Raw genomic sequence first — 23,770 nt, 5'->3', positions numbered from 1 at the left:
GCCTCTATCTGTACACTGTCACTCTCCAAAGTCCCAACCCCCCTTTACCGTCTTCCCACTTCTCAGTCATCCCATTGTATGGGTACCAGCACTCTTTGCTGCACATCATGAACAGCTCTCTATTAAACTCAATGACCCCTCTGTTCATATCTCCAAACCCCGATACTCCCTACTTAGGGAGTCTCTACCCAGTCTCTGCTCATTTCACTCTACAATACTCCCATTAAAAGAAAACCCAATGGCATGTTTCGCTTGGTCCAGGACCTAAGCTCTGTCAATGCTGCCGTCATGCCCTTCAACCTCTATACTATCCTATCCTATCCTCTACCCCACACAACACCATTCATTTCTCGGTCTAGACCACATTCTCACAATGGTTCTGCCTGGACTTGGGCAGACCCCAACACTCAACAATCCTGACAACTGCTGGGCTGTCCTTCCCCGGGGATTCAGAGACACTCCCCACCTTTTTGACACTTGCTACAGACCTGTTCTGCCTTCTCCCTTTTCCTCCTGGCTGTGTCAGTGTATAGATGACCTCCTCCTTCACAGTCCTTTCCTCTCTGAAAGCCAACTGACACTGCCTCATTCCTTTCTCTCAGATCCAGAGGTTAACAGATCTCACATTCTGAAGCTCAGCTCTCTTCTCTCCAAGTCTCCTATCTAAGATTCTATCTTATGCCAACCCAAAGACAGCACATTTTAAACCACCTTGTCCATCCACACTCCCTTACTACCCCCAGATCCTCTACATTCTCGTCAAAAACTCCCAAAGACCTCCTGCACCATCCCTCTCATACACAAGATGGTCCTTTAGCTACTTCTGCTTACACTTTTCATACAGATGACATCAGACTGACCCCTCCATTATCAATATGGTTCCTGCTCAAGATCACCTGTTCTCCACAAATCTCATCTTTCTTTTCACACTCCTATGTTTCCTCTGCCCAAATGATTGCCAAACATTCACCTCCAACCGACTCGCCTAAATTCCTTAGCTTTCCATATGTCCTCAGACATCACGTACTCTAAACAATCCTACACTCCCAACACAAAACACAGCTAAACCCAAGTCATCTCCTCTTTGACACATACAAACTCTCATGGCCAAGCCCTCACTTGGGTCAAGGTCATCCAGCAAGCTCTCTCCTCAACTTCACAGATCCCTCCTTCGATGCCTTCCACTGCTTTCTTTTTGCCTCTTTTCAAAGCCCTCTGGTAATCACAGTTCCTCTTGCCACTAATACCCCTGTTGCCAATGCCCTACCACCATTCCTGACCACTTGTCCCTTAACCATTCAAGTCCCCTTTTTGAGAACCAAAGCCAAGTACCCTCAACCTTTCCACAGTAACCCCAAACCTGTTACAGACTGTCCCACTCATCATTTGCCAAGAGCCTCCCCAGTCATCCATGGTCCTAAAATACTGCAGTTTCATAACTTATGTAAATGCCCTCAAAACTCCACTATTTTGATACAACAAAAACCTCTCAAATTGTATTCTCCCCTACACAACCAGACCCTGCTTTCAGATAACAATTGGTCCCCAATTAACTTTATATAGCCAATCTAAATTGTCCTGGCTCCTCTCAAGAACTTTCAGATAAACTCTAGATAAGTACTCCTGCCAACCAACACCCTAAGTTTTCCTGCCTATTGTGTATTCCTAAGGGTGGGATCTCCCCCTCTTCCCTGGTCTTGGGATCTTCTTCCCAACTACCAGAATGATGAATGTAACATTTTCAAATGTACATCCATTTTTTTTCTAAACTTCTTAACTTCACCTCTGCCCCTAGTCAAATCTGTCCCAACAGATTCCAAATCAACTACAGACTGCTGTAGCAACTTCAGGACCAGCCCCAGCTGTTCTTTGTAATCCACATCCTGGTCTAGTATCACAGACTACACTTTCCTAGCCTCAGATGGTCCTGCTGAACTTGGTCATCAGCTAACACAGCCTGCTCTTCCTTGCCTTGACCAACAACCCAGCTTCTTGGGCCCCCTAAGATCAACACCCCAATGTCAACAGGAAGTAGTCAGAGAGAGCGATGCCCACTTACCCAACACCCAGCCACTCAATAATAAAGCAAAAAGGTGGGAATGAAGGGAAACTAGCCCACTTGAGCATGTGGCTCTGACAGGCTTTGCCCTTCATCTCATTCTCTCTGTCTTGCCATAAACTGTTAGATTACAGTTTAAAGCAGCCACCAAGGTCTAGTCCTTTATTTGGTCATTTCTTTCTCCTGAGGCTGACCACCAAGATCCAGCAATCAGAAGATCCCTTGGCACACCTAATTAACATGCCCAATTAAAATTAAACACCTCATCCTAACACAGGGTTTGCCCCTTTACTTTTGCAAACCCCTTTACCTTTATAAACTGCCGCCTTCCTATGTGCCACATCTGTCCCTCTTGTCTAGAGGTAGTCCTTTGTCCTTCCAGGAAAAATACCCCTGTACCCTCCCCCTTGTTCCTTGCCCCCAGTCTCCTTTACCACTGCATCCTAGCCAATTCTAACAAAGATCTCCCCCTTTTCTCCTCCTCTTAAAAATGACACCTGCAAGGCCCTGCCTGAGTCAGAAAGCAGTCACTTTTCCTCCCAGTGTAATGAAGGGTATCTGTGAAAACAGGTGTTTGGGTGTGATTTGTGTTGAATCTGGGGTCTAGAAGTGAGCCCCTGCTATGCAGGAATCCCCTTCACATGTATCTTAGGTTGATCTCAAATTGGGTCTAAAGCTGTCTTAGATTTCTATTGCTGTGAAAAGACACCATGAACATGGCAACCTGATGGGAGATGTCATTCTGTATATGTTTCTCACACTGGTTAATAATAAAGCACTGTTGGCCAATAGGAAAGGAGGATAGGAGGGACTAGGAAACAAGGAGGAAATAGGAAGTAGGGAGGAGGAGTCAAGATGGAGAGTCTGAAGAAAGCAGTATGCCGCTGGCTCCCTGGTAAGAGAAATACATAGATCAGCAGAAATGGGTTAATAATTAAGATAGAGCTAGCCGATAAGAAAGTAGTAACTGGCCAACAGTATAATATCTAATACAGAGTCTCTGTGTGTTATTTGGGGCTGGCGCGGCTGCGGGACAAGACCGGGAGGCGTCAGGCAGAAAAACAACATACTCCTTACAAATGGCGCCCACGTGGCTATTAAGAACTTCCACTTAAAATTTAACAAAAGCTTAAAAAAGGGTTTTAGAAACATAAGAACAGAAATAAGCAAGGTTTCTTGGTAACAGCATTTTTCTCGGTTGGACTCTGACTTGCTAGAGACAAGCAGATATTCGCGTGGCTCCTTTAAGGGAAGGTTCCTGACTCAGCATAAAAGGAAAAAAACCGCACAGCTTTTAAATAACTCTGCTAACAGTTTATTGGTGTGTATGAGAGATGGCAATGGCTGTGACCACATCTCCAAGCCGGCAGCATGCTTTCTGGGTGGCAGCGCAGACCAAGGCGGTGAGCACAGCTTTCAGTGCTGGCGGTAAAAGTACCCGCCACCATCTTTGGTAAACCGTGGCTGACACAGCTATATGAATTTCATTTTAACAATGTTATTGTTTAACAGATAAAGACTTGTGGCCAGATGAAGATAAAAATTTACAGTAAAGACAGATTCATATTAAGAATCTAAAGGTTTACAGTGTGTTTTAAAATAAGGAGACATGGGAAAAAAAATAAAATGAGTTTAAAGAGACAAAGAGGAACTGGGTGTTGTAGCACACGCCTTTAATCCCAGCACTCAAGAGACAGAGGCAAGCAGATCTCTGTGATTTGTAAAGTAAACCTGGTATGCCGAGTAAATTCCAGGACAGATAAGAGTTACACAGTAAAACCCTATGCCAAAAAATGAAAAAAATAAAAGTAAAATAAACAGAGTAATAATAAAGCCACGTAAAGACGAAAAGCTCAGAGAGAATCTGGTTACTGTATGCTATTGTGTTGTCTCTACATTGTTTGACTGCTGAGAAAATAACAACAACTGATAAAGGAAATGCTGCTGGATTAATTCAATTTATATATTTTAAAAATGCTTTGACTCCAACATTTAAGTTCAAGGACAAGTTACTGGGGAAAAGGATTTCTATTTTTGTTTCCACAGAAATTGAAAAGCTGTGGATTCTTTCCAGACTAATGTGGTTTGAGCAAGCCAGACCGCCTGAAACAGAGAACCAGGTGATCCTACATTCAAAACAGCTGGATAAAGCAGCCTCGCAGACTACAGCCAGGATTTCTGCATCTTCTTAGGATCCCCATGACAGCGCCCCCTATCAGCAGGAAGTAGTTTGGAAAGAACGACGCCCAAATTCCCAAATATTGTTTATAAATGTTTGTTTTCATTTAAATGGACTTGGTTATAAATGGTTAAGGATCACAACCAATATCTTTTTAAAGGTAAAAAGGGAATTATGGTATAGATATGCATAGTTTGTTTTGGAATGGATTTTCATTTATTGATACAATTTAAGGTCAATTTTGTCATATGTATATTTCTCCTCTTGTTTGTATAGCTCATTTAGAAATGTAATGTATAATGTAGGACAGATAATAGATAATTATCTATGATAGTCAAAGCTTAGAGTTAAGTTAGGTTTTCAAGATACACAGAGATGTATTTGAGATAAATAGGCATTCTTCAAACCTTTCAAAGACCTACAAAATATGGCATTTAAAATGGTTTAGGGTTTTTCTTGACAGTGAGACATAATTGCTCTTGGCAATACCACCTGCACCAGAAAGGAAGATGAACATCGAAGAAATGCATTATGAAGTTTGCTTCCAATATGGCAAGACTAGCCATTTGGACAAGATACTGCTCTTGTCTGGACTGTTTGACTTTATGCTGTATAAATTGGACATGCAGGACCCACAGAAAAGTGACTGCTGATTCAAGATGGACATTGCTACAGAGATCCTGCTTCATGGAAGAGTCTGCAAGACTTTATGCAGGACACAGACAAAAGTGACTGACAAACTGCCAATACAAGAAGACAGTTTAAAGTTTCCTGCGTTGCTGAAGAGTCTGCCAGACACACTATGGCCTATGGGCTGAAGATGGAAGATTACAGAAGAACTTCGGGTGACCAGGCAATGAGTTGTCTCTGTCATTTCTAGAGCTTATATATTATCCTTCTGTGGTCTTTGAAGGAGTTGAAGACAGATAGTTATGGTTATAGTTTTCATTAGTTAGGATTAAAGATAAGTTACTTAGACTTTAGACACACAAAGATAGATAGATGATGAAATATTTTCTTCAAATCTTGCTAAATGTTAATGGACTAAATATTGTTAACTATGATTCTTACTTGATAACTGTTGTATAATATATTTTGCTATGTTAAGGTTAAAACCCTTGTTTTTATTTAGACAGAAAAGAGGAGATGATGGGAGATGTCATTCTGTATATGTTTCTCACACTGGTTAATAATAAAGCACTGTTGGCCAATAGGAAAGGAGGATAGGAGGGACTAGGAAACAAGGAGGAAATAGGAAGTAGGGAGGAGGAGTCAAGATGGAGAGTCTGAAGAAAGCAGTATGCCGCTGGCTCCCTGGTAAGAGAAATACATAGATCAGCAGAAATGGGTTAATAATTAAGGCAGAGCTAGCCGATAAGAAACAAGTAACCGGGCCAACAGTATTGTTTCAAATACAGAGTCTCTGTGTATTATTTGGGGCTGGTGGCATGGCAGCAGGACAAGACCGGGCTGCGGCAGGCAAAAAACCGTATTCGTTACAGCAACCCTTATAAGGAAACATTTAATTGAGAGGGCTCACTTATAGCTTCAGAGGTTGGGTCTACTATCACCATGACAGGGTTCATATGGAATGTAGGATGACGCGGTACTGGAGAAGTAGCTGAGAGTCCTACATCTTGCAGGTAAAGGAAGTTGACTGACTCACTGGGCAGTATCCTGAGCATAGGAAACATCAAAGCCCACCCCCACAGTAGCACACTTCCTCCAATAAGGCCATACCCACTCCAACAAGCTATACCTCCTAACAGTGTCACTCCCTATAAGACTGTGGGAACCAATTACATTCAAGCTACCACAGCCACTGAGGATTCTGGTTCTCCTGTCTATTTCCCAAGTGCCTGTATTACAAGCATATACCACCATGGGGGTTTATGTGGAGATGAATGAATACAGGCTTTGTGCATATGAAGAAAGCACTCTAAGAACTGAGCTATTGTCTCAACCCAGATCTCAGTTTTTAATGTCATTAATGTATGTCTGACAAGCAATGCCTGTTTTCCAAGTGAGAGTTTGCTATGAGAGAATATGTGATTCTGCATTAGTAGATATTTGAAAAAAATATGAAACATATGACGAGCTAAGATGGTGACATATATTTTGATCAGGCATACAGAAAGCATACCATCAGGAAATATTAGCAAAACTTCAGCATTAGATGTTAATCAGAAAATCATTTTAACTATTGTGCTTTGTCAAATTGGGCAGTTGTGGCACACACCTTTAACCCCAGCACTCGGGAAGCGGAGGCAAATCTTTGTGGTTCCAGGCCACCCTGGAAAGTTCCAAGAAAGCCAGAGACACACAGAGAGACCCTGTCTAAAATATACAAAACAAACAAACAAACAAAAACTATTGTGCTCTGCTGTCTTTTGATACCATACTTTTTCTCTTATACACACACACACACACACACACACACACACGTGTGTGTGTCTCACTGTACTAAACTGATAATAAGGCAGCAAAATCTATTAAGGCATACTTTTTTTCTTTTTCTTTTGCCTATGGCTCATGATTTTGCCTTGGGAACTTGTTAGGACAGACAAGGAATTTTGTGATTGGCCAGAAAGGCTAGAGGGATCAACAACAAAACAAAACAAAAACAAAAGAAAATTTCGTTTGAGAACCGACTTTGAAAGGTGACTAACAGTGTAGGTTTCAACAGATGAGCAGACAGAACTTTTCAGACAGGAAGTATAATACTAAAAAAAGTTCATTCCCCTGAGTAACTTTGGAGCATGCTAGCTAATGTAATGGGACCACACTGCCTTATATTTTCTCCCCAATAGAAGATCTCGGGCTGAGGATATAGTAACTACCACCGAAAGGAAGAAAAGAAAACAGAAGAGAAGAAAGTGAGACAGGCAAAAAACTTGGCCATCTGTCACCACGATTCTGCTTATCAATAAAAGATATGGAGGTCAAAAGAACTCAAAGAACTTACAAATCCTTCCTAATGTTTCTTTCCTCTTTATGTCCAATGAAAAAATATAATGGGGTAGGTAGGTGCGTAAAACATGCTTGGAGTCAGAGAGACTTTTCAGGACTTGCCACTTTGCTGGTTTCTCCTGTCTCCTAAGGCGAAGTTCCCTTCTGATTTACTACTGTCCCTGCTTTGCCTGTACTCGTGGGCAGATTCCCTGTCTGGTCCACGTTTGCCAAGGGCAACACAAGAGCAGGAGGAGGGTAAATAAGGAACTTCTACGCTAAGGGAACGCAGCTCTAGGAGTTTCAGATCCAGGCCTTGGTCACCCGTGGCCTCCCGTCCAGCGCGCCCCGCGCCCCGGCGCCCCTGACAATGCCCGCTATTCACCTGTAGCGCCCACAGCCAACGCGGCGGCCTTCACTAAGCGCTGCATTTCGTGAAGCATCAGGCTCACACAGTAACCTAGCAGGGCAGAGTTGACTAGGAAAGCAGCCAGGGACCGGAGATTGAGGCCCGGGGGAGTGTTTAAAGCTGAAGTGGGAGGGGAAAACAGGATGGGCGGGGCGGAAGAGATCTGGGAGAAGGTATGGGCGAGGGGCGGGGCGTAAGGCAAGGGGCGGGGCCACAAGGGCGGGAGGTTGACCGATGTCTACAGAGGGCGGGAAAGGTGAGTCAGTGGCGGAGCGAGCTGCTCTTCTGTTACATTAAAAACCTTATTGTATCGAAAGCAAAAAAGGAAAGCAATCATACAACACTTGTAGTTCTCTTAGAAATACAAAACAAGACATTGGTGAAAGAGCCGAGGCGACCGTGATAGCCAATAGATCTTTTCGGTTTGTCTGCCCGCCTCCACGCATGCCCAATAGAAGGTGCTCGCTGGTCTAGGTACCGTCTGGGTGCAGGGCCGGAAACGATGCGTCCCGGAACCTTTGGCTGTAAGCTTCAGGTTGTAGAAGGCGCCTGTTTGTCGGACGGCTTCCAGTCGGCTCTCAGCTCTCGCGTGCCGCTGTAGTTCCCAGCTATGGCACCTCGCGTGACCCGTCGACAGACCCTGGAACGGTGTCTGAGGGAAGTCAAGAAAGCCACCAGCCGACCCGAGTGTTTCCTCACGTAAGTGTAGATCCAGGCCTGGGAGGGCGGCCCGCATCGCACGCATGCCGGGCGGGCCGGCATTCGGCAACTTCTGAAAGACAGGAAGGGAAGTACAGGTCATTTAGCACCAATTTCAGACAGTTTTTGTTCTCTTGGCCTGTCGAAATTTTATCAGTGAAAGCGGTGCAGTGCAGATCTCCCCAGTTGTATGCTACTGAAATAAAACAAAGCTCCGTTATCAGAGGGACGTATGACACACATGCTACCTTACTCCGTGCTGATTGCAGTTTCTGAGTGTGTGTCCTCAAAATACCCACCGCTTACCAGTCATTAAACTGTATTGAAAGTATGTACTTGTTGCTTGTCAGTGCACTTTCACGTCTGAGTTTGAAATTAGGGCAGACTCCCATCTTCTTAGCACTTAGATTAATCTGGAAAAGTGTCACTCAGATTTATATTGCAGTTCTATACTCTTAAAATTACAGATTTACTGTGTCAAAAATAGAGCTTCACCTCCCTTCTATACTCTTCTCTCCCCTGAAGTCATTTACCCATTTCTACTAAGTTACGTTTACTGCCTCAGTAATTGGCAAATTCTGTCATTTCGTTTATTCATAGTCAGCTAGTCTACTTCCTTGGTGTTACCATTTTTCTCTGTCTTGTATTTCCTCTGTCTGATCCGTTAGTTAGCATCCTGTGGATCCTATCTAAATTATATTTAGGCTTTGATTCCTATTTGCCATACTCACTGTTGTGACTCCAGCATAAACTTCTGTCATCCTTTGGGAAGCTGCTCAAGCCTTCTCACAAACCTACCCTTATTGTTATTTCTCTTTCCAAATTGTACTTCATCATTTCATCCTTCTGTTTGCAGCTTTCTCTGTTCTCATTATACTTAATCGACAAGTTCTCATCTCAGAACCCTGCATGGTTTAGGTCTTGGTCCTCAAGCATCTGTAACTTCAGGTTTATACTCTGCTTCTTTAATCACAGTATAACTGTCTGGGTCTTGCTGTTCTTCATATTGCCTGAACTCATATCTGAAACCACAATACATGTTTCCAGATGTTAAGTAGGTAGTCTCTTTTACCTAGAGATATTAATCTGTAGGTCTTATTTCAGATGCCATATCTTTAGAAAAATTGTCCCAAACTTACAGCCAAATGGGAGTCACTTGCCAAATAAGTAATAAGATGTATGTATAGTGAGCCTGATCTACAAAGTGAATGCCACTCTTGGAGAGGCTCCAAAGCTACACAGAGAAACCCTGTCTGAAAGAGAAAAAAAAGAAAAGTATATGTAAGGTTTGGGAATTTGTTTTTGGAGACAGGGTTTCACTGTGTAACTTTGGCTGTCCTGGAACTCAATCTGTAGACCAGACTGGCCTCAAACTCAGAGAGACCCGCTTGCCTCTGCCTCCCCAGAGCTAGGATTAAAGGTATGTGCCACCACTGCCTGGATGCAGGTTTGAGAATTTGAGGCTGACTTAGTAGGTGTGTCCAAGCAAGTGTCTGAGTGATTGTTCAGCCTACAATGTATACAGTAAAGTCAGATTCTTCTGTGTGCAAGATGCACGGTATTGTGAGCCAAAGTCTTTACTTAAAATTTATGCTTCATTTACATTTTATTTTGCAAATAAGGTATGCTTTTTATTTTTTCTTTTATTTCAGAATGCTTAATATTATTGTGAATATTTCATTTCACTTAATCTCCTTTCTTAATAGGGTTCAAAATGGACTAGCATCAAACTTTACCTCCTTAACCAAAGTTCTTTATGACTTTAATAAAATATTAGAGAGTGGCCGAATCTCTGGAAGTCCTTTACAAAAACTTGAGATAAACAGTTTTGATGATGAGCAGATTTGGCAACAGCTAGAACTGCAGAATGAACCAATCTTACAGTACTTCCTGAGTGCTGTTAGTGAAACAATTGAGGATGAAGATCTCAGCCTTCTCCCAGAGAGTGAAGATCAAGAGTGTGAAGAGGAGGCCTCAGAGCTGGAGCTGGAGGTTGAGAGCCAGGAGAACCTAGAGACTGATGCAGAGGACGAGGAACAGCTGTCAGATGTGGGTGGTGATGCTCCTAAGGAGGGTCAGAGAGCCCAAAGCTCAAACAAGCCTGACCCAAGGAAAAGCCCCAGCTTCAGTGATGAGGATTCTGACCTGGACTTTGATATTAGCAAACTGGAACAGCAGACCAAGATGCAAATCAAACCACCTGGAAAACCAAGAGAAAAGTCTGTAGTGGATGATAAATTCTTCAAGCTATCTGAAATGGAGAGCTTCCTAGAAAAGGCAGAAAAAGAAGAAGAAAGACATGATGATGATGAGGAGATTGACTTTTTTGAAGACATTGATTCCGATGAAGATGGGGGAGGGCTGTTTGGACGTCAGAAGATTAAGGTAAGGTTTTAGGAAAAGAAACATTCAAATTAAATGTCATGTTTTCCTAAGGAGAGATTTAATGTGCCTCAGAATTCATTAGAGCACAAGTGTAGTATTGAAAAAGGAAATTGAAATTAATTTAAATGCTGAGCCAGTGGTACAGGAGTGTAAACACTGTAAGTGGGAGACTAAGGCAGGAATATTATGTGTTTAAAAGCAGCCTGGGCTAAGTGATGAGACCCTGCCTCAAAAAACATTCCTTCCACATACACACACCCCAATAAATATAAAAAAGAAACAAATGGCCTGGTGTGTGCCTTTAATCCCAGCACTCAGGAGGCAGAGACAGGCAGATCTCTGAGTTTGAGGCCACCCTGGTCTACAGAGCAAGTTGCAGGACAGACTCTAAAACAATACAGAGAAACCCTATCTTGAAAAGTCATACACACACACAAAAGAAATAAATGGCTGAGAGAGGCTTATAAAGATGGTTGATCTAATTGTTTGGAGGTTAGGTTTTTTTGTTTGTTTTTTGTTTTTTTTTTTTTTTTTATATAATGGTAATTAGGAGTTTTGAGATATGGAATAGTGTACTCTTATGTGTTATAAGTAGGTGTATATTTTCAATATTGTACTTCAGTTATCCTTAGGATTTTAAGGTTGTTAACTAGTTGCTAGTTTTGCTAGTAGCTATTTTTGGTAGTATTAAAGTTAGCAGTTTGTATGTGTATAATATACATAAGCATATTGAATGCTTTTATACAATTGTCTATCTTTAAACTTTTGAAAAAATCTTCTTTATTTTAGTCAAATAAAAGTTCCAGAAATCTGAAATACAAAGATTTCTTCGATCCAGTTGAAAGTGATGATGGCATCACTGGTGTCGATGATGAGCTGGGCTCAAACAAAGAGGAAGAATTTGCAGAGGAAGCAGAAGAAAGCATTTCTGAAACGTGAGCATTTTAAATCTTCCTTCAGTTTTTAGGCAGGAGTGGTCTAGTCATAGATGTAAGATATGTACTCACTTGCCACATATATAACAGAGGTTAAACTCTAAATCTAGTAAAAGAGTCTCTACTATCAGAGAGAAAAATATCTCTGAATTTCAAGGGACATTGCGATTATTTAAAGAAGAAAATTTGCACCAGCAGTAACAGTCAGCTTTTTATATTATAAGTAAGGACTTTGCAATTGGGTTTTGAGCCTATAAAACATTATTTTTGTTTTGGGTTTGTTTTGTTTTGAAACAGGATTTTTCTGTATCCCTGGCTGGCTGTCCTGGAACTTGATCTGTAGACCAGGCTGGCCTAGAACTCAAGAAATTCACCTGCTTCTGCCTCTCTAATGCTGGGATTAAAGGTGTGCTGCAATACCAAAAGATGTATGGGTTTTTGGTTTGCATGTATGTCTGCTCACCAAGTGTTGTGTTTGGTGCCTGCAAAGGTCAGAAGAGGGTGTCAGATCCCCCTGGGACTGGAGATACCAAGCTATCAGCCAAACGTGGGTGCTAGGAATAGAGCCCAGACCCTCTGGAAGAGCAGTCAGTGTTTCTTAGCCGTCTTTCCAGCTCCTAATGTTATCTTTATGTAAGCATTTTTTATCATGGGTTGACAAATAATGTATTCGATATATTAGTGCTTTCTACTCTGTTTCCACATAGCAAGCATTTCACCTAAAGATCTCTTCCTCAGCCAGGTGTAATGGCACTTGCTATTGATCATAGCACTTGGGAGGCAGAGGCAGGTGGGTCTATATGTTTTAAGCTAGCCTAGACTACCAAGGGAGTTCAAAGACAATCAAGGCTACATAGAGGTAGACCCTGTCTACAAACAAAAAAACAAAAAACAAATAAAAGAATCTCTTCCTTTTGGGCCAGTGAGTTGATGACTTCCTAGAGAAAAGCACTTGCCATGCATACCTGGTGACCTAAATTTGGTCTCCTAAACCCACAAAAGTTTTTCTCTGACCTCCATATGCATGCTGTGGTGGAACACATATTGACCTCACATGTCATGCATACGAAATAATAATAAATAAATTAAAAATGAAAAAGAAGATTCCCTTTTATTCCTTGGAGACAGCAACCCTGTAGTTCTGAATATTGAATGACATTAGGTATTAAGAAGTATTTTACAGTTGGAAATATTTATCTTTGTCTTGCTAGTGGCTTGTCTTTGATAACCATCTTGGTCTTATAGGGATGAAGATAACGACCTGGAAGAAAGTGAGGATAGTGAGCAGCATAAAGAAGGCTCAAAAAGAGTGACTTTCAATTTGCCAGAGGATGAGGCTGAAGACACAAGTCCCTTAGATGTAAAGCAAGAATCTGATGAAGTTAAATCCTCTTTTGAAAAGAGACAGGAGAAGGTAATTACATATTCAACATGGTGGAAACTCACTAACTAACCTACTTTTTTAAGAGCAAAGGTTTTGCTCCCTAAAGATTGTGTATACTGAGCTAAATGTTGTGCTTTCCTGTAAATCCAGTGCTTGAGAAACTGAGGTAGGAGGATTGGAGTTCAAAGACAACCTCTGCTACATGGTGAGCATCAAACTTGCCTGGGCTATGTGGCCTGCTCTTTCTCATTAAGAAAAAAATCCTGCATGTACTATATATAGATACCATATGAAAAGCTTCCAGTAATTTGTGTAAGTTAGTGCCTCCATTTCCTAGCCCATAGCCTTCATTTGGAGCCAGATTTGTAAAATCATTTTTTTCTCTGTGCTTGTTTTCCTGTCCGGTATGCTTCTGCTTAGTCATCCTGTGGCTCTAAATGAGTGCCAGATAGACAATATGCAACTTAGTTTTAGTGACTTTAGGTTGGCTCTTGTCCTTTGGTTCTGTCATTTACTAGTCTTAAATTTATATCACACAGAAATGAGAACAAGTAGAAAATGAAATATCAAGACTAATTTTTCTAAAGCAATTAGAATTAAGTTCAGGATTGTCATCGTGTCCCTAGAAAAGATAGGAAGTTAAATAACTTCATAATGAGTTACTACCCTAATGTCTTCCCACCTCACTCCTCTCCTTGACTCCCAAAAAGATGTGGTCTCACTGAGAAATTATATAAACCTTCAAGAAATAAATAATGCAAAGTTTAGTTAATACCCACATATAAAAAGTAAAGCAGAATTTGTAAACAGAACTAACCGTTTCTGACTCAACACATAAATGTCACATGGCCTTTGGCCAAATTCTTGGGTGTGATTTGTGAATCCAAAATAATGTGAGAGCAATGCCACACAGTCAGATGGGCCTCCGTCTTTTCATTCAGTTATGAGGTAATCAAGCATGGTTCTTGGCTTTAGACATGGAGGAGAAAATCATGATTGGTTCCAGGGATGTCAGGGAGATTTCACCTGATTTTTTTTTTTCTTTTTTTTAATTCAGTGAACTACAAATATACCAGGTCCAACTAAAGCTGCCATCATGGTTATTGGCAAGATTCTAGAAACATCTCTTTAACAAGACTAAGACAAACTGTCCACTGTTACCTACCACGTATTTTAGACTTGTTGGTGTGGCAACAAAGGCAAATGCTAAGCAAGGCTAAAGTGAAAGCATTGTTACTTACAAAGGATCCTGGACAGACCTCACAAGCGAGCAGAAAAATGAGTGGGAAAACAGGAGGACTCCGTAATATAAACCTGGCCTCGTGTCTGCTAATGTCTCTAAACTTGTCTGTTACAGGGTAGACTTGAGAAATTCAGATGTGGAGTTAAGAGCCAGGCTCCATCAAAGTGTATGCATATTCCAGACAAGATTCACATCAGGATGTTGTAAAAATTAATTGTGCTAGTGGCTTGTATAGATTTCGATAGTTTGAATAGAACAAAGCCCCCAAATAAGCTTGGTACATTTATAAGCATAGCATGTCAAAATAACACCTGTCTCATTTCCTAGATGAATGAGAAAATCGCATCCTTGGAAAAAGAATTATTGGAAAAAAAGCCTTGGCAGCTTCAGGGGGAAGTAACAGCGCAGAAGCGGCCAGAAAACAGCCTTCTGGAAGAGACTCTACACTTTGACCATGCTGTCAGAATGGGTATGGTACCTACTGAGCTGCAGTGTGTCTGCCTTTGTGCTTTTCCTGTAGTTCCATTTCAGAAGATTTTAAGCTGTTTTTGCTTTATCCCTGTCTTTTGTTTTAAATATTTGCAACCATACAGAAAAGTATCATGGTATGCCATTTAACTGAATTTGCCAGTTGCTAGCAGTTTGCTGTCTTTGCCTTGGGTTTCCAGTGTATGCCCCTCCCTCATCATTAAAAAAAAATTGTCAGGGGCTAGGGAGGTGGCTCAGTTGGTAAAGTACTTGCTCTGCAAGCATGTAGGACCCAAGTTGGGATCCCCAGAACCCCCACAAAAAGATCCTGTAATCTTAGCACTGAGGAGGCAGAGATGGGAGAATGGCTGGAGACTGCTGACCAGCTAGTCTGCAGTTGATGTCTGTATGTTCAGTTAGAGATCCTGCCTCAAAAAAAAAGGTGGAGGGCATTCTAGCAATGTAATCAGGGTTGACCTCTGACCTCCACATGACACTTATGCGAATGTGCACATGTATCTACTCACACAGAAGGAAAGCTGCCAATGTCTTGGCACTTAACTGCTAAGGGGGATGTCCCAAGGCATTGGGATGGAAATGTTTACATTCAAGTTTACAGATATAGCTCAGTTGGTAGAATGCTTGAATTCTTGGATATGATCCCAGGCATAGTGGCCTGTCTTAGCACTTGAGAGCTTGAGGCAGAAGTTCAAAGTCATCTTTGTGTTACTTGGCAAGTGTGAGTGAAGCCAGCCTGGGCTGTGTGAGACAAAGGCTCAACACATACATACATACACACACACACACACACACACACACACACGCACACACACACACACACATACATACACACACTGTCAATACAGAAAGGGGTGGGTGGGAGGGAGTTCCGCTTTTTTCTTTTACAGAAATAAAACGTAAACCTATTTGAACTTTTCTTTTTTTCTCTTTAACAGATTATTTTCTATGTTGCTCTGTCTTGAAACTTACTCTGTAGACCAGGCTTAGTGGATTCAAAAAAAGAACTTGCTTTGGTAGCCAGGGTTTACAGTTTAGTTGCTAACAATTCAGTGAACTGTGACAGAGTGCAGGCCTATAAACAGAACACTATAAGAAATTCTCTACTGTCTGATTTAGATAGACAAAAGCTGTAGGGTTAGCCTAAGAATTTGCACTTTTACTAAGTTCCCAGGTGCTGTTTATACTGTGGGTCCAACATGGATTTGAGAATCCCTGTTCTGGTGTGCATTGTTCTAACAAACTCACTATATTTCTTTTAGCCCCTGTAATCACAGAGGAAACCACCCTTCATCTAGAGGATATCATTAAACAGAGGATACGAGATCAGGTCAGTAAGAATGGAGTGGGTTTCTATTTAATTCCCACTGCAGTGTTTAGAAACAATGCTTTCTTAATCTTTATTTGATCCTCTTGACTTTAAAGCCCTGAGCCTGGATACAGGTCTTTTCACCTTCACGGTAGGATGTAGCTCTTTGCTCATATCCAAGAAAGTAGTGCCTGAAGGGAATGGTGGCCAGAGCCATTGCCAGTATCATCTGTTCTGAATCTCATGATGGGCATCTGGCTTGCTGTGGTCATGCCCATGACCCCCCTCTGTCTGGGCACAGTATCTGTTGTAATAAATCAAGGGTGGATCTTTTCAGATGTTAATGGCCCAGCACAGAAATTTGGGGAATTGATCTGGCTTTGTAAGTTAAGAATAAAAACAAGCATTATATGACAAGTATGTGACATTTGTCTTACTAGAGACACTTCCTTAATGAGTCTAAAATGGAGGAGCAAGAATAGGAGGGCACTATATGAGAGTATCTCGCAATTTGGAATGAAGTACAAAAACTAGGTTAATTTCATCACATAATAAGGTGGGCTGAAGAAATGGCTCTAAAATAAAATAAATCTAAGCGCTGGTGGTGTGGCTGTGGTAGAACTCTTGCTTGGCACTTGTGAGGGCAAGGAAATTAAAGTTGGTAACTAAGAGAAAGACTGATTTTAAAATAAAGGCAGAGGAGTATTTGGCTAATATTCTCTTTGCTCATCGTGCTTTATTATGTGCGACTTGGGGATGGGGAATCACTTCTTATTTTATTTTGTTTTACAACAGGCATCCCTGGCTGTCCTGGAATAATGTGCAGACCAGGCTTGTTTAGAACTCTCAGATCTACCTCCCTCTGCCTCTCAAGTTCTGGGATCAAGGTGTGAGCCATCACATCTAGCACTTTTTACATTATTATTATTATTATTGAGACAGGATTTCATGTGCCCATAGATGATGGCCCCAGAACTCACTAAATAACCTGAGATGACTTTGAACTTCTGATTCTCCTGCTTCAGCCTTTCAAGTGCTGGTATTGTGGGCAGGGCCTACTGTGCCCTGTTTATATGGGATGAGGATTGAACCCAAGGCTTTATTTGTGCAACACAAGCATTCTACCACCTGAGCTGTATCCTCAGCCCCAGACAATCACTTTTGAAGTTGAAAACTAATTTCTTTGCTATAATTCTTATGGCACATAGAAATAAATGTTGGATTCTATTAACATATTTTTATTCTAGGCTTGGGATGATGTAGAACGAAAAGAGAAACCCAAAGAAGATGCCTATGAATATAAGAAGCGTCTAACATTAGATCATGAGAAGAGTAAGCTGAGCCTCGCTGAGATTTATGAGCAGGAGTATATCAAACTCAACCAGGTTAGGTGACCTCCAAGGCAAGGCTGTAACTGCTAAAGAAATAGAAGCGGGGCCAGACCTTCAGTCAGTCCAGATCTAATGTTGCTCTCAGATACCTGTAACAGCAGGTGCTGGGAATAGAGGGCTCCTAATGCTCCACTGAATGCAAGGGAGTTGGGTCTCGTTCTTCAAAGAGCGCTGGTAATCTTAATTCATATAATCAGCTATTGACTTTCTGGCAATTCTTACAAGATACTGTAATTCTAAAACCCTGTTTCTTTGATACTTGAAGTAATTGGTGTACTTTGTACTTTTATGAAATTATCTTGATCTTTAGTCTGTTTTATTTCTTCACACTGAGTTATTTGGGATGAGTGCTAATGACATGTCATCTGACCTGGGCCACAGGCACAGAGAGCCAGTAACTTCTTACTCCTGTGTTATGTCTCCATCCCAAACCCCCGCCCCGCCTTTGTCTGAATTATGAAGAACAGAAACAAGCAAACAAAAGACCATCTTAGCTTTTCACAGTACACATTTGTGGACAGGGAAAAACAAATATAAAATTACCAGACTCAGAATTAAATGGCTGTCATTTCCATATCAGTGTGAGTAATCTGAATAAATCTTGAATAAATTACATTCATATAACATAAAACCATTTTTGACAGTTTGTCAGACATGATGGTGCACATCTGGAATCCTAGGACTCAGAGGACTTATAAGAAGGGTATTGTAGTTGGTTCTGGGCTACATAGTAAGACTCTGTCTTGAAAAACCAAACTAAGTAACTGAATAATTCAGAAGCACCTGCTGTAGTTTTTCTTTGTGGTTCCCACATCCTTGTTCACCAATATGCTTCCTGTTCCTCCCCCTCGCAGCAGTGTTACACCCTAGCTCTGTGAATTTGCCTATATAAATGAAGTCACACAGTTTATGAATTTCATTTAGCATTATGTCTTTATATTGGCAGCATATATCAATACTTCATTTCTGTTTTATTGCTGTATAATATTCCACTTTTGTATGTTTCACAGTTTCTTGATTCATAATTCAGTTGATGAGCATGTGGACTAGTCCTACCTTCTGTATATAATAAATCCTCTCTATCTGTCTGTCTGTCTGTCTCTCTCTCTCTCTGTGTGTGTGTGTGTGTGTGTGTGTGTGTGTGTGTTTATCTAGTTTCCCTGAGTTTATATCTAGGAGGGAAATGCTAACTCATTAACCTTCTGTGAATTGCTACCATTGGGGCTATATCATTTTACTTTGCTACTAGTAATTCTTAGGGTTCAAATTTCTTCATCCTCAACAACATTTGTTAATTTTCCTTAAATTTAGTGATCCAACTGTGAGTAGCTTAACTTCTAGAGGAAAATACCCAAGGCTTTAGACTATTAGTTCTAATGTCAGAGGTAATGGATAATAAAACATGTATCCCTTGTAGTCTTTGTTAGGTGTTGGCACCATTATGATGCTGATACCTGTAATTTTGCTTTTGGAACATTCTTCTTCCATTTTAAAACAAAGTAACTGTGTAACCCAAGCTGGTCTTGAACTTGTAGTACTTTTGTCTTAACCCTCTGAGAGTTGAGATTTATCATCCCTGGCTGGGGTTTTTATGTTTTTGCTTTTGAGACAAGATCTCACTATGTAGCCCTGTCTGACCCCAAACTCACAGAGATCTTGCCTGCCTCACAGTGGGCTGGAATGTTGCTGCATAGTTAAAGTTGTGGTTCAGAGAAACTATGTTGGCTGAATGTTCTGTCTGTGGTAAACTGTTAAACAACTCATCTGATACTGACCTTACTCACTTAGCAAAAAAATGAAGAAGAAGATAATCCAGAACATGTAGAAATTCAGAAGATGATGGATTCACTCTTCCTCCAGTTGGATGCCTTATCAAACTTCCACTTCATCCCCAAACCGGTATGTGAATGAATAGTTCAGGGGAGAAACAGCATCTGTGAACTAATAGCTCTGAGCTCTGGGGAGTCTCACATTTCAGGTGGTGTCAGGACACACTCCTCTACATTACAGCAGGGCTTCTATAAGGGAGGCTCACTGTTCCTGGGTTAAATCTGCCTTCTCTACTGCTTCACCCAGCTCACCAGCCCCGCCTGGTCACTTTCAGTTCTGAGCCTCAGTGATTCCTCCACTCCTGGCACTCTCAGTTGTGTGTAATTGTGTGATGGTGTCTGTCCCTCACAGTGATTGTCAGCTGCTGCAAGTCATATTAGGTGCGTTGCTTGCATCACTGTCGCTGCCCAAAACACGAAGGTGTTCTACTGTGTCCCTTTTGCAGATAAGCAGACTGAAGCTTGGAATGAGGGAGGGGCAGAACTAACTAATACTGGGCCCATGTGCTCTGTGCTGCTTAATGTGTTCTGTCCAGTCCAGACTTCTCAGTCCCCTTTCCAGTCCTGAGTTTTCCTGGGCTGCCTGAGAATCTCCTGACTCCTTGAAATTCTGTCAGCTTACAGCCATCTGTGGTTCCATGCAACAGGCTCGGACCACCTGTTGGTGTTGCTCACATGTTGCCCTTTAGTGTCTCTTGTGAAGGTGTTTAAATGTCACAAACCAAAGACTGATTTAGATGTCAGACGCATGCAGGAGCCAAAGGAAAACATCAAGTGTCTTTCTGTTGCTCTACACGATATCTTTTGAGACACGGTCTCTTCGTTGAATATTAAGATTACTGTTTTGGATAGTCAGTGAGCTCCCAGATTCTGCTGTCTCCACTTCTCCAGTGCTGTGCAGATATGCCCCCCCCTTTTTTTTTTTAAATCTGGAGACTAGTGATTTGAATTTATATCCTCTCACTTTTATAGCAACTATCTAACCCACTGAACCATTTCCTCAGCCTCTGTTTTGCCTTGGTTAAAAGATTTTGTTGTTTTGCATTTTACTCTTCTGGAATGCAAATGGCTGTTGTAGGTTCCTCTTTTCATATACCATATCTGCAGATATGAACTATTCACCAGCTGCCATGTTGTATTGCTTCTCTGTTTCTCTTTGATTTTTGCAGGATCACAGTATTAACAGTGGCTCAATTGGAAGAGATTTTTTTGTTTTGTTTTTTTGTTTTCATATTCCACATTTTCTTCTTGCTTAGAGTCTGAAATCCTGTTCTGTTTCTTAAGTGTCTTTGCTCTTATGACATTTCCCTGGAACATTGTCCTCTGGATGTAGCTTAGATGTTGTGGTCTTGAAATGACAGTAGCAATGATTACCCATATAGCCCTTCACAAAATTGAGCATTAACTTTCCCTCATATACATTATTTTAGTTTTTACAAACAATTTAATACCATTTCATGCTAATATATAAAGATAGGTTTCTAGTAGCTTGAATTGTTTATCAAGCAATCTATTTTTCTCTTAAGCATTTTTTCATATATTTCTTCGGAGTACTTAGATTTTTCTGTAACAAGGCAAGCTGATAAATCAATATATTTTATTAAGTAGATGGGATTGCTTAAGAATGTCCACATTGGTGATATGGAGTAATAGTTGACTCGCAGAAGTAGTGTATAGATCTGTAGATGTAAATGCTATTGAAATTGTTTGATGTTACCAGTTGTCATGACTGTCTTTCCAGTTAGTACTGTAATGTCTTAGTTTTGTTTTCAATGTGTGATTTTTCTTCTTCTATACAATACATTCCGACCACAGTTTTCTCTCCCTCCACCCGTCCAGCTTACACCCCATTTCCCCTCTCCCCCAGAAAAGAGCAGGCCTCCCAGGGATATCGGCTGAACACAGCACAATAAGATACAGTAAGAATAGCTACAAATCCTTACATCAAGGCTGGACGAAGCAACCCATAAAGAAAAGGGTCCTAAGAGCAGGTGAAAGAATCAGCGACACCCCTCTCTCACTGTTAGGAGCCCCCCCCAAAACACCAAGCCAACAACCATAGCATATATACTGAAGAAGTCAGCTCCATAGAGAACTTCTTGGACGATGTTTGCTTCATTCCCTTCTCCCCACTAAATGCCTCATCTTTTTTCTAGCCTGTTCCTGAAATTAAAGTGGTGTCGAATCTGCCAGCCATAACTATGGAGGAAGTAGCGCCCGTGAGTGTCAGTGATGCAGCCCTCCTGGCCCCAGAGGAGATCAAGGTAAGAAGCCAGTGTGGGATGTTTAGTGACTGCAAGGAGCTTCATTGTAGCTAGATCTGCATTCATTTAATGTGACTTCCCTTGAGTTTTAGTTTTTACTCTTGTGTATCTCAGTAATGTCAAGATATATTCCCCCCATACCTCTGCAACTGATTTGTACATCCATGGATTCAGCCAACTGCAGATTGAAAATATTATTCAGTTAAGTAAACCGAATCTATATTGAACACGTGCAAACTTTACAACAGCTATTTGTGTAGTGTTTTCATTGTCGGAGGGCTTCATGTAATCCATGCACAATTTGAAGTGTTTGGAGGCATGAGTGTAGTTAATATAAATAGTTCATTTCATATGTAAGATTTGAGCGTATGAGAACTTGGGGTGGAATTAATCCTCTTGTGAATATGGGTGCTTACATAGTGAGATGAGTAATTACTTACACAATACTTAGAAACTAATCTTGTGTATTTAGGCATCAGTGTAAGTTGCAGATATGAGGATTATTGTAAATGTTTTAAAGTGCCTGTTTCAGTCTTGTGAAAATCCAGTATATTTTAGTATTTGCCCACCTCCATGCTGATTTTGTTCATAGTAATCATAAAGAGCAGAATAATGCTTACTAGCATTGCAGTCTAGAATCCAATAGACCGTTTGGACCCTGGAACACCTTGGATGTACTAGGTGCTGACATCCTCTGACCCCTGAACATGGAAATTCTTGCCTTACAGAAACAGTGTCTTCTGTCAGGCCCATGTCTTCTCTGTTGGAGTAGCATCTGGATTTCTTTTTCTGTCTCACCTGTTTTGTTACATGTACAGTCAGCACTTCTGTCAGAGGCTTTGCAATCTTGTGCCTGTGATAACCTGGTATGATGAGCTGACAGCACAGGAGAAATGAGGATATCAGTCTTCACTGCAGACAGGGTTCCCTGCTTCCTCACTTCATTGATCTCTAGGACTCCCTCATCAAAACCCAGAGGCTGCCATTCACAGCTTAGAGCCAAGGCTGAACCAGACATGTCCTGTGACCTGTGTTTATTGGGACTGCCTGCTTGAGGACCTATCTCTGTGTTTCCTTTGTGAATTCATTTGGGGCTGAACTCTTACTCTGAGTTAGTTCTGGCAAAGTATAGGCTTTAGAGTTAGCAGAGTTCCTTGGAACCAAAAAGGTCTTGCTCTGAATCCTCACACACTGTGCCACAGACATCCAACCATTGGCCATTGTGTGCATACTTATTTTCTCATCCATTCATCGGCAGATGGGATAACCAGAATGATGGTTGTTTAGTGTTTTTATTCATTTGGTGAGTTGGGTTTTTTTTTGTTTTTGTTTTTTGTTTTTTTTTTTTTGTTTGTTTTTTGTTTTTTTTTTTTTAAATAGGAGAAAAATAAAGCTGGAGATGTAAAAACAGCTGCTGAGAAAACAGCTACAGACAAGAAACGTGAACGGAGGAAAAAGAAGTATCAGAAACATTTGAAAATAAAGGAGAAGGAGAAGCGGAGAAAATTGCTTGAAAAGAAGAACCCGGATCAGCCTGGGAAGTCCAGCAGAGCAGCAGCTACAGAGAAGCTCAAACAGTTGACCAAAACAGGCAAAGTGTCCTTGTTAAAGGTGAGTAGGGAGAGGCGCCTGTTAGGGGACTTCATGGCATGCAGTGGGCTCCTTCTCAACTCATTTGTCAGAGCTGCCTCTGGGTTCTGGAGCACACTGCTCAGCGGTGGCCTCGGCATCCTTCAGGCTTTCTGTAGTCGTTTACAGTGACAGGCCTGGCAGCAAGTTCTTTTCTCCTCTCTTCTTCCTAATGTACAAAGGTGTTGTAATAATGGCATGTATTTATTAAGGTTACTGACTTGAGTTTTTGTAGTGGCTTTTCATGTTTGTGCATTTATTTATTCTTGTGATCATAGTGACAGTTCTGCTTTGGGTTTTCTTACATAAGCATGTTTTGTAACATCTCTATGTTTTGTTTTAACTGCAGGATGAACGAAAAGACAAGCCCTTAAAGTCATCTCAGGCATTCTTTTCTAAATTGCAAGATCAAGTAAAAATGCAGATTAATGATGCAAAACAACCAGGAAAGATAAAGAAGAAAAAACAGGACATTTCTGTTCACAAATTAAAGCTGTAATATACTTGAATTTTATGTATAAATCTGTAATTTCTGTCATTCTGTTTTATATTAAAATTTTTGAGACCGATCTTAGTTTGCTTCCGTTGTTTTGATAAAGCCCATGACCAAAGCAACTTGT

The 23,770-nt window shown here is 41.1% G+C and overlaps 2 protein-coding genes across 2 annotated transcripts in view; one reads left to right on the top strand and one right to left on the bottom strand.

Annotated features, from left to right (window-relative positions):
• The window catches only part of Mcee (methylmalonyl-CoA epimerase), a 33,510-nt gene extending 25,855 nt beyond the window's left edge, over window positions 1-7,655 (bottom strand). The window contains exon 1 of the mRNA XM_051206474.1: window positions 7,573-7,655. Coding sequence (XP_051062431.1) covers window positions 7,573-7,630 — 58 coding nt within the window. The 5' untranslated portion in view covers window positions 7,631-7,655. The remainder of the gene's footprint in view (window positions 1-7,572) is intronic.
• A 477-nt stretch (window positions 7,656-8,132) lies between these two features.
• On the top strand, window positions 8,133-23,719 carry LOC127238006 (U3 small nucleolar ribonucleoprotein protein MPP10). Its single transcript, XM_051206450.1, has 11 exons — window positions 8,133-8,295; window positions 10,002-10,680; window positions 11,470-11,615; window positions 12,861-13,029; window positions 14,570-14,711; window positions 15,991-16,058; window positions 17,285-17,422; window positions 19,217-19,327; window positions 21,414-21,521; window positions 22,902-23,132; window positions 23,500-23,719. Exons 1-11 carry the CDS (start codon window positions 8,207-8,209, stop codon window positions 23,647-23,649), a joined length of 2,031 nt encoding a protein of 676 aa, XP_051062407.1. The 5' UTR covers window positions 8,133-8,206; the 3' UTR covers window positions 23,650-23,719.
• Window positions 23,720-23,770: the final 51 nt, after the last annotated feature.

This window comes from Phodopus roborovskii, unplaced genomic scaffold, assembly GCF_943737965.1.
Source record: "Phodopus roborovskii unplaced genomic scaffold, PHOROB, whole genome shotgun sequence".
Lineage (NCBI taxonomy): Eukaryota > Metazoa > Chordata > Mammalia > Rodentia > Cricetidae > Phodopus > Phodopus roborovskii.
The sequence above is the reverse complement of the archived record's forward strand: the minus strand, read 5'-3'. Positions and strand labels throughout refer to the sequence as shown.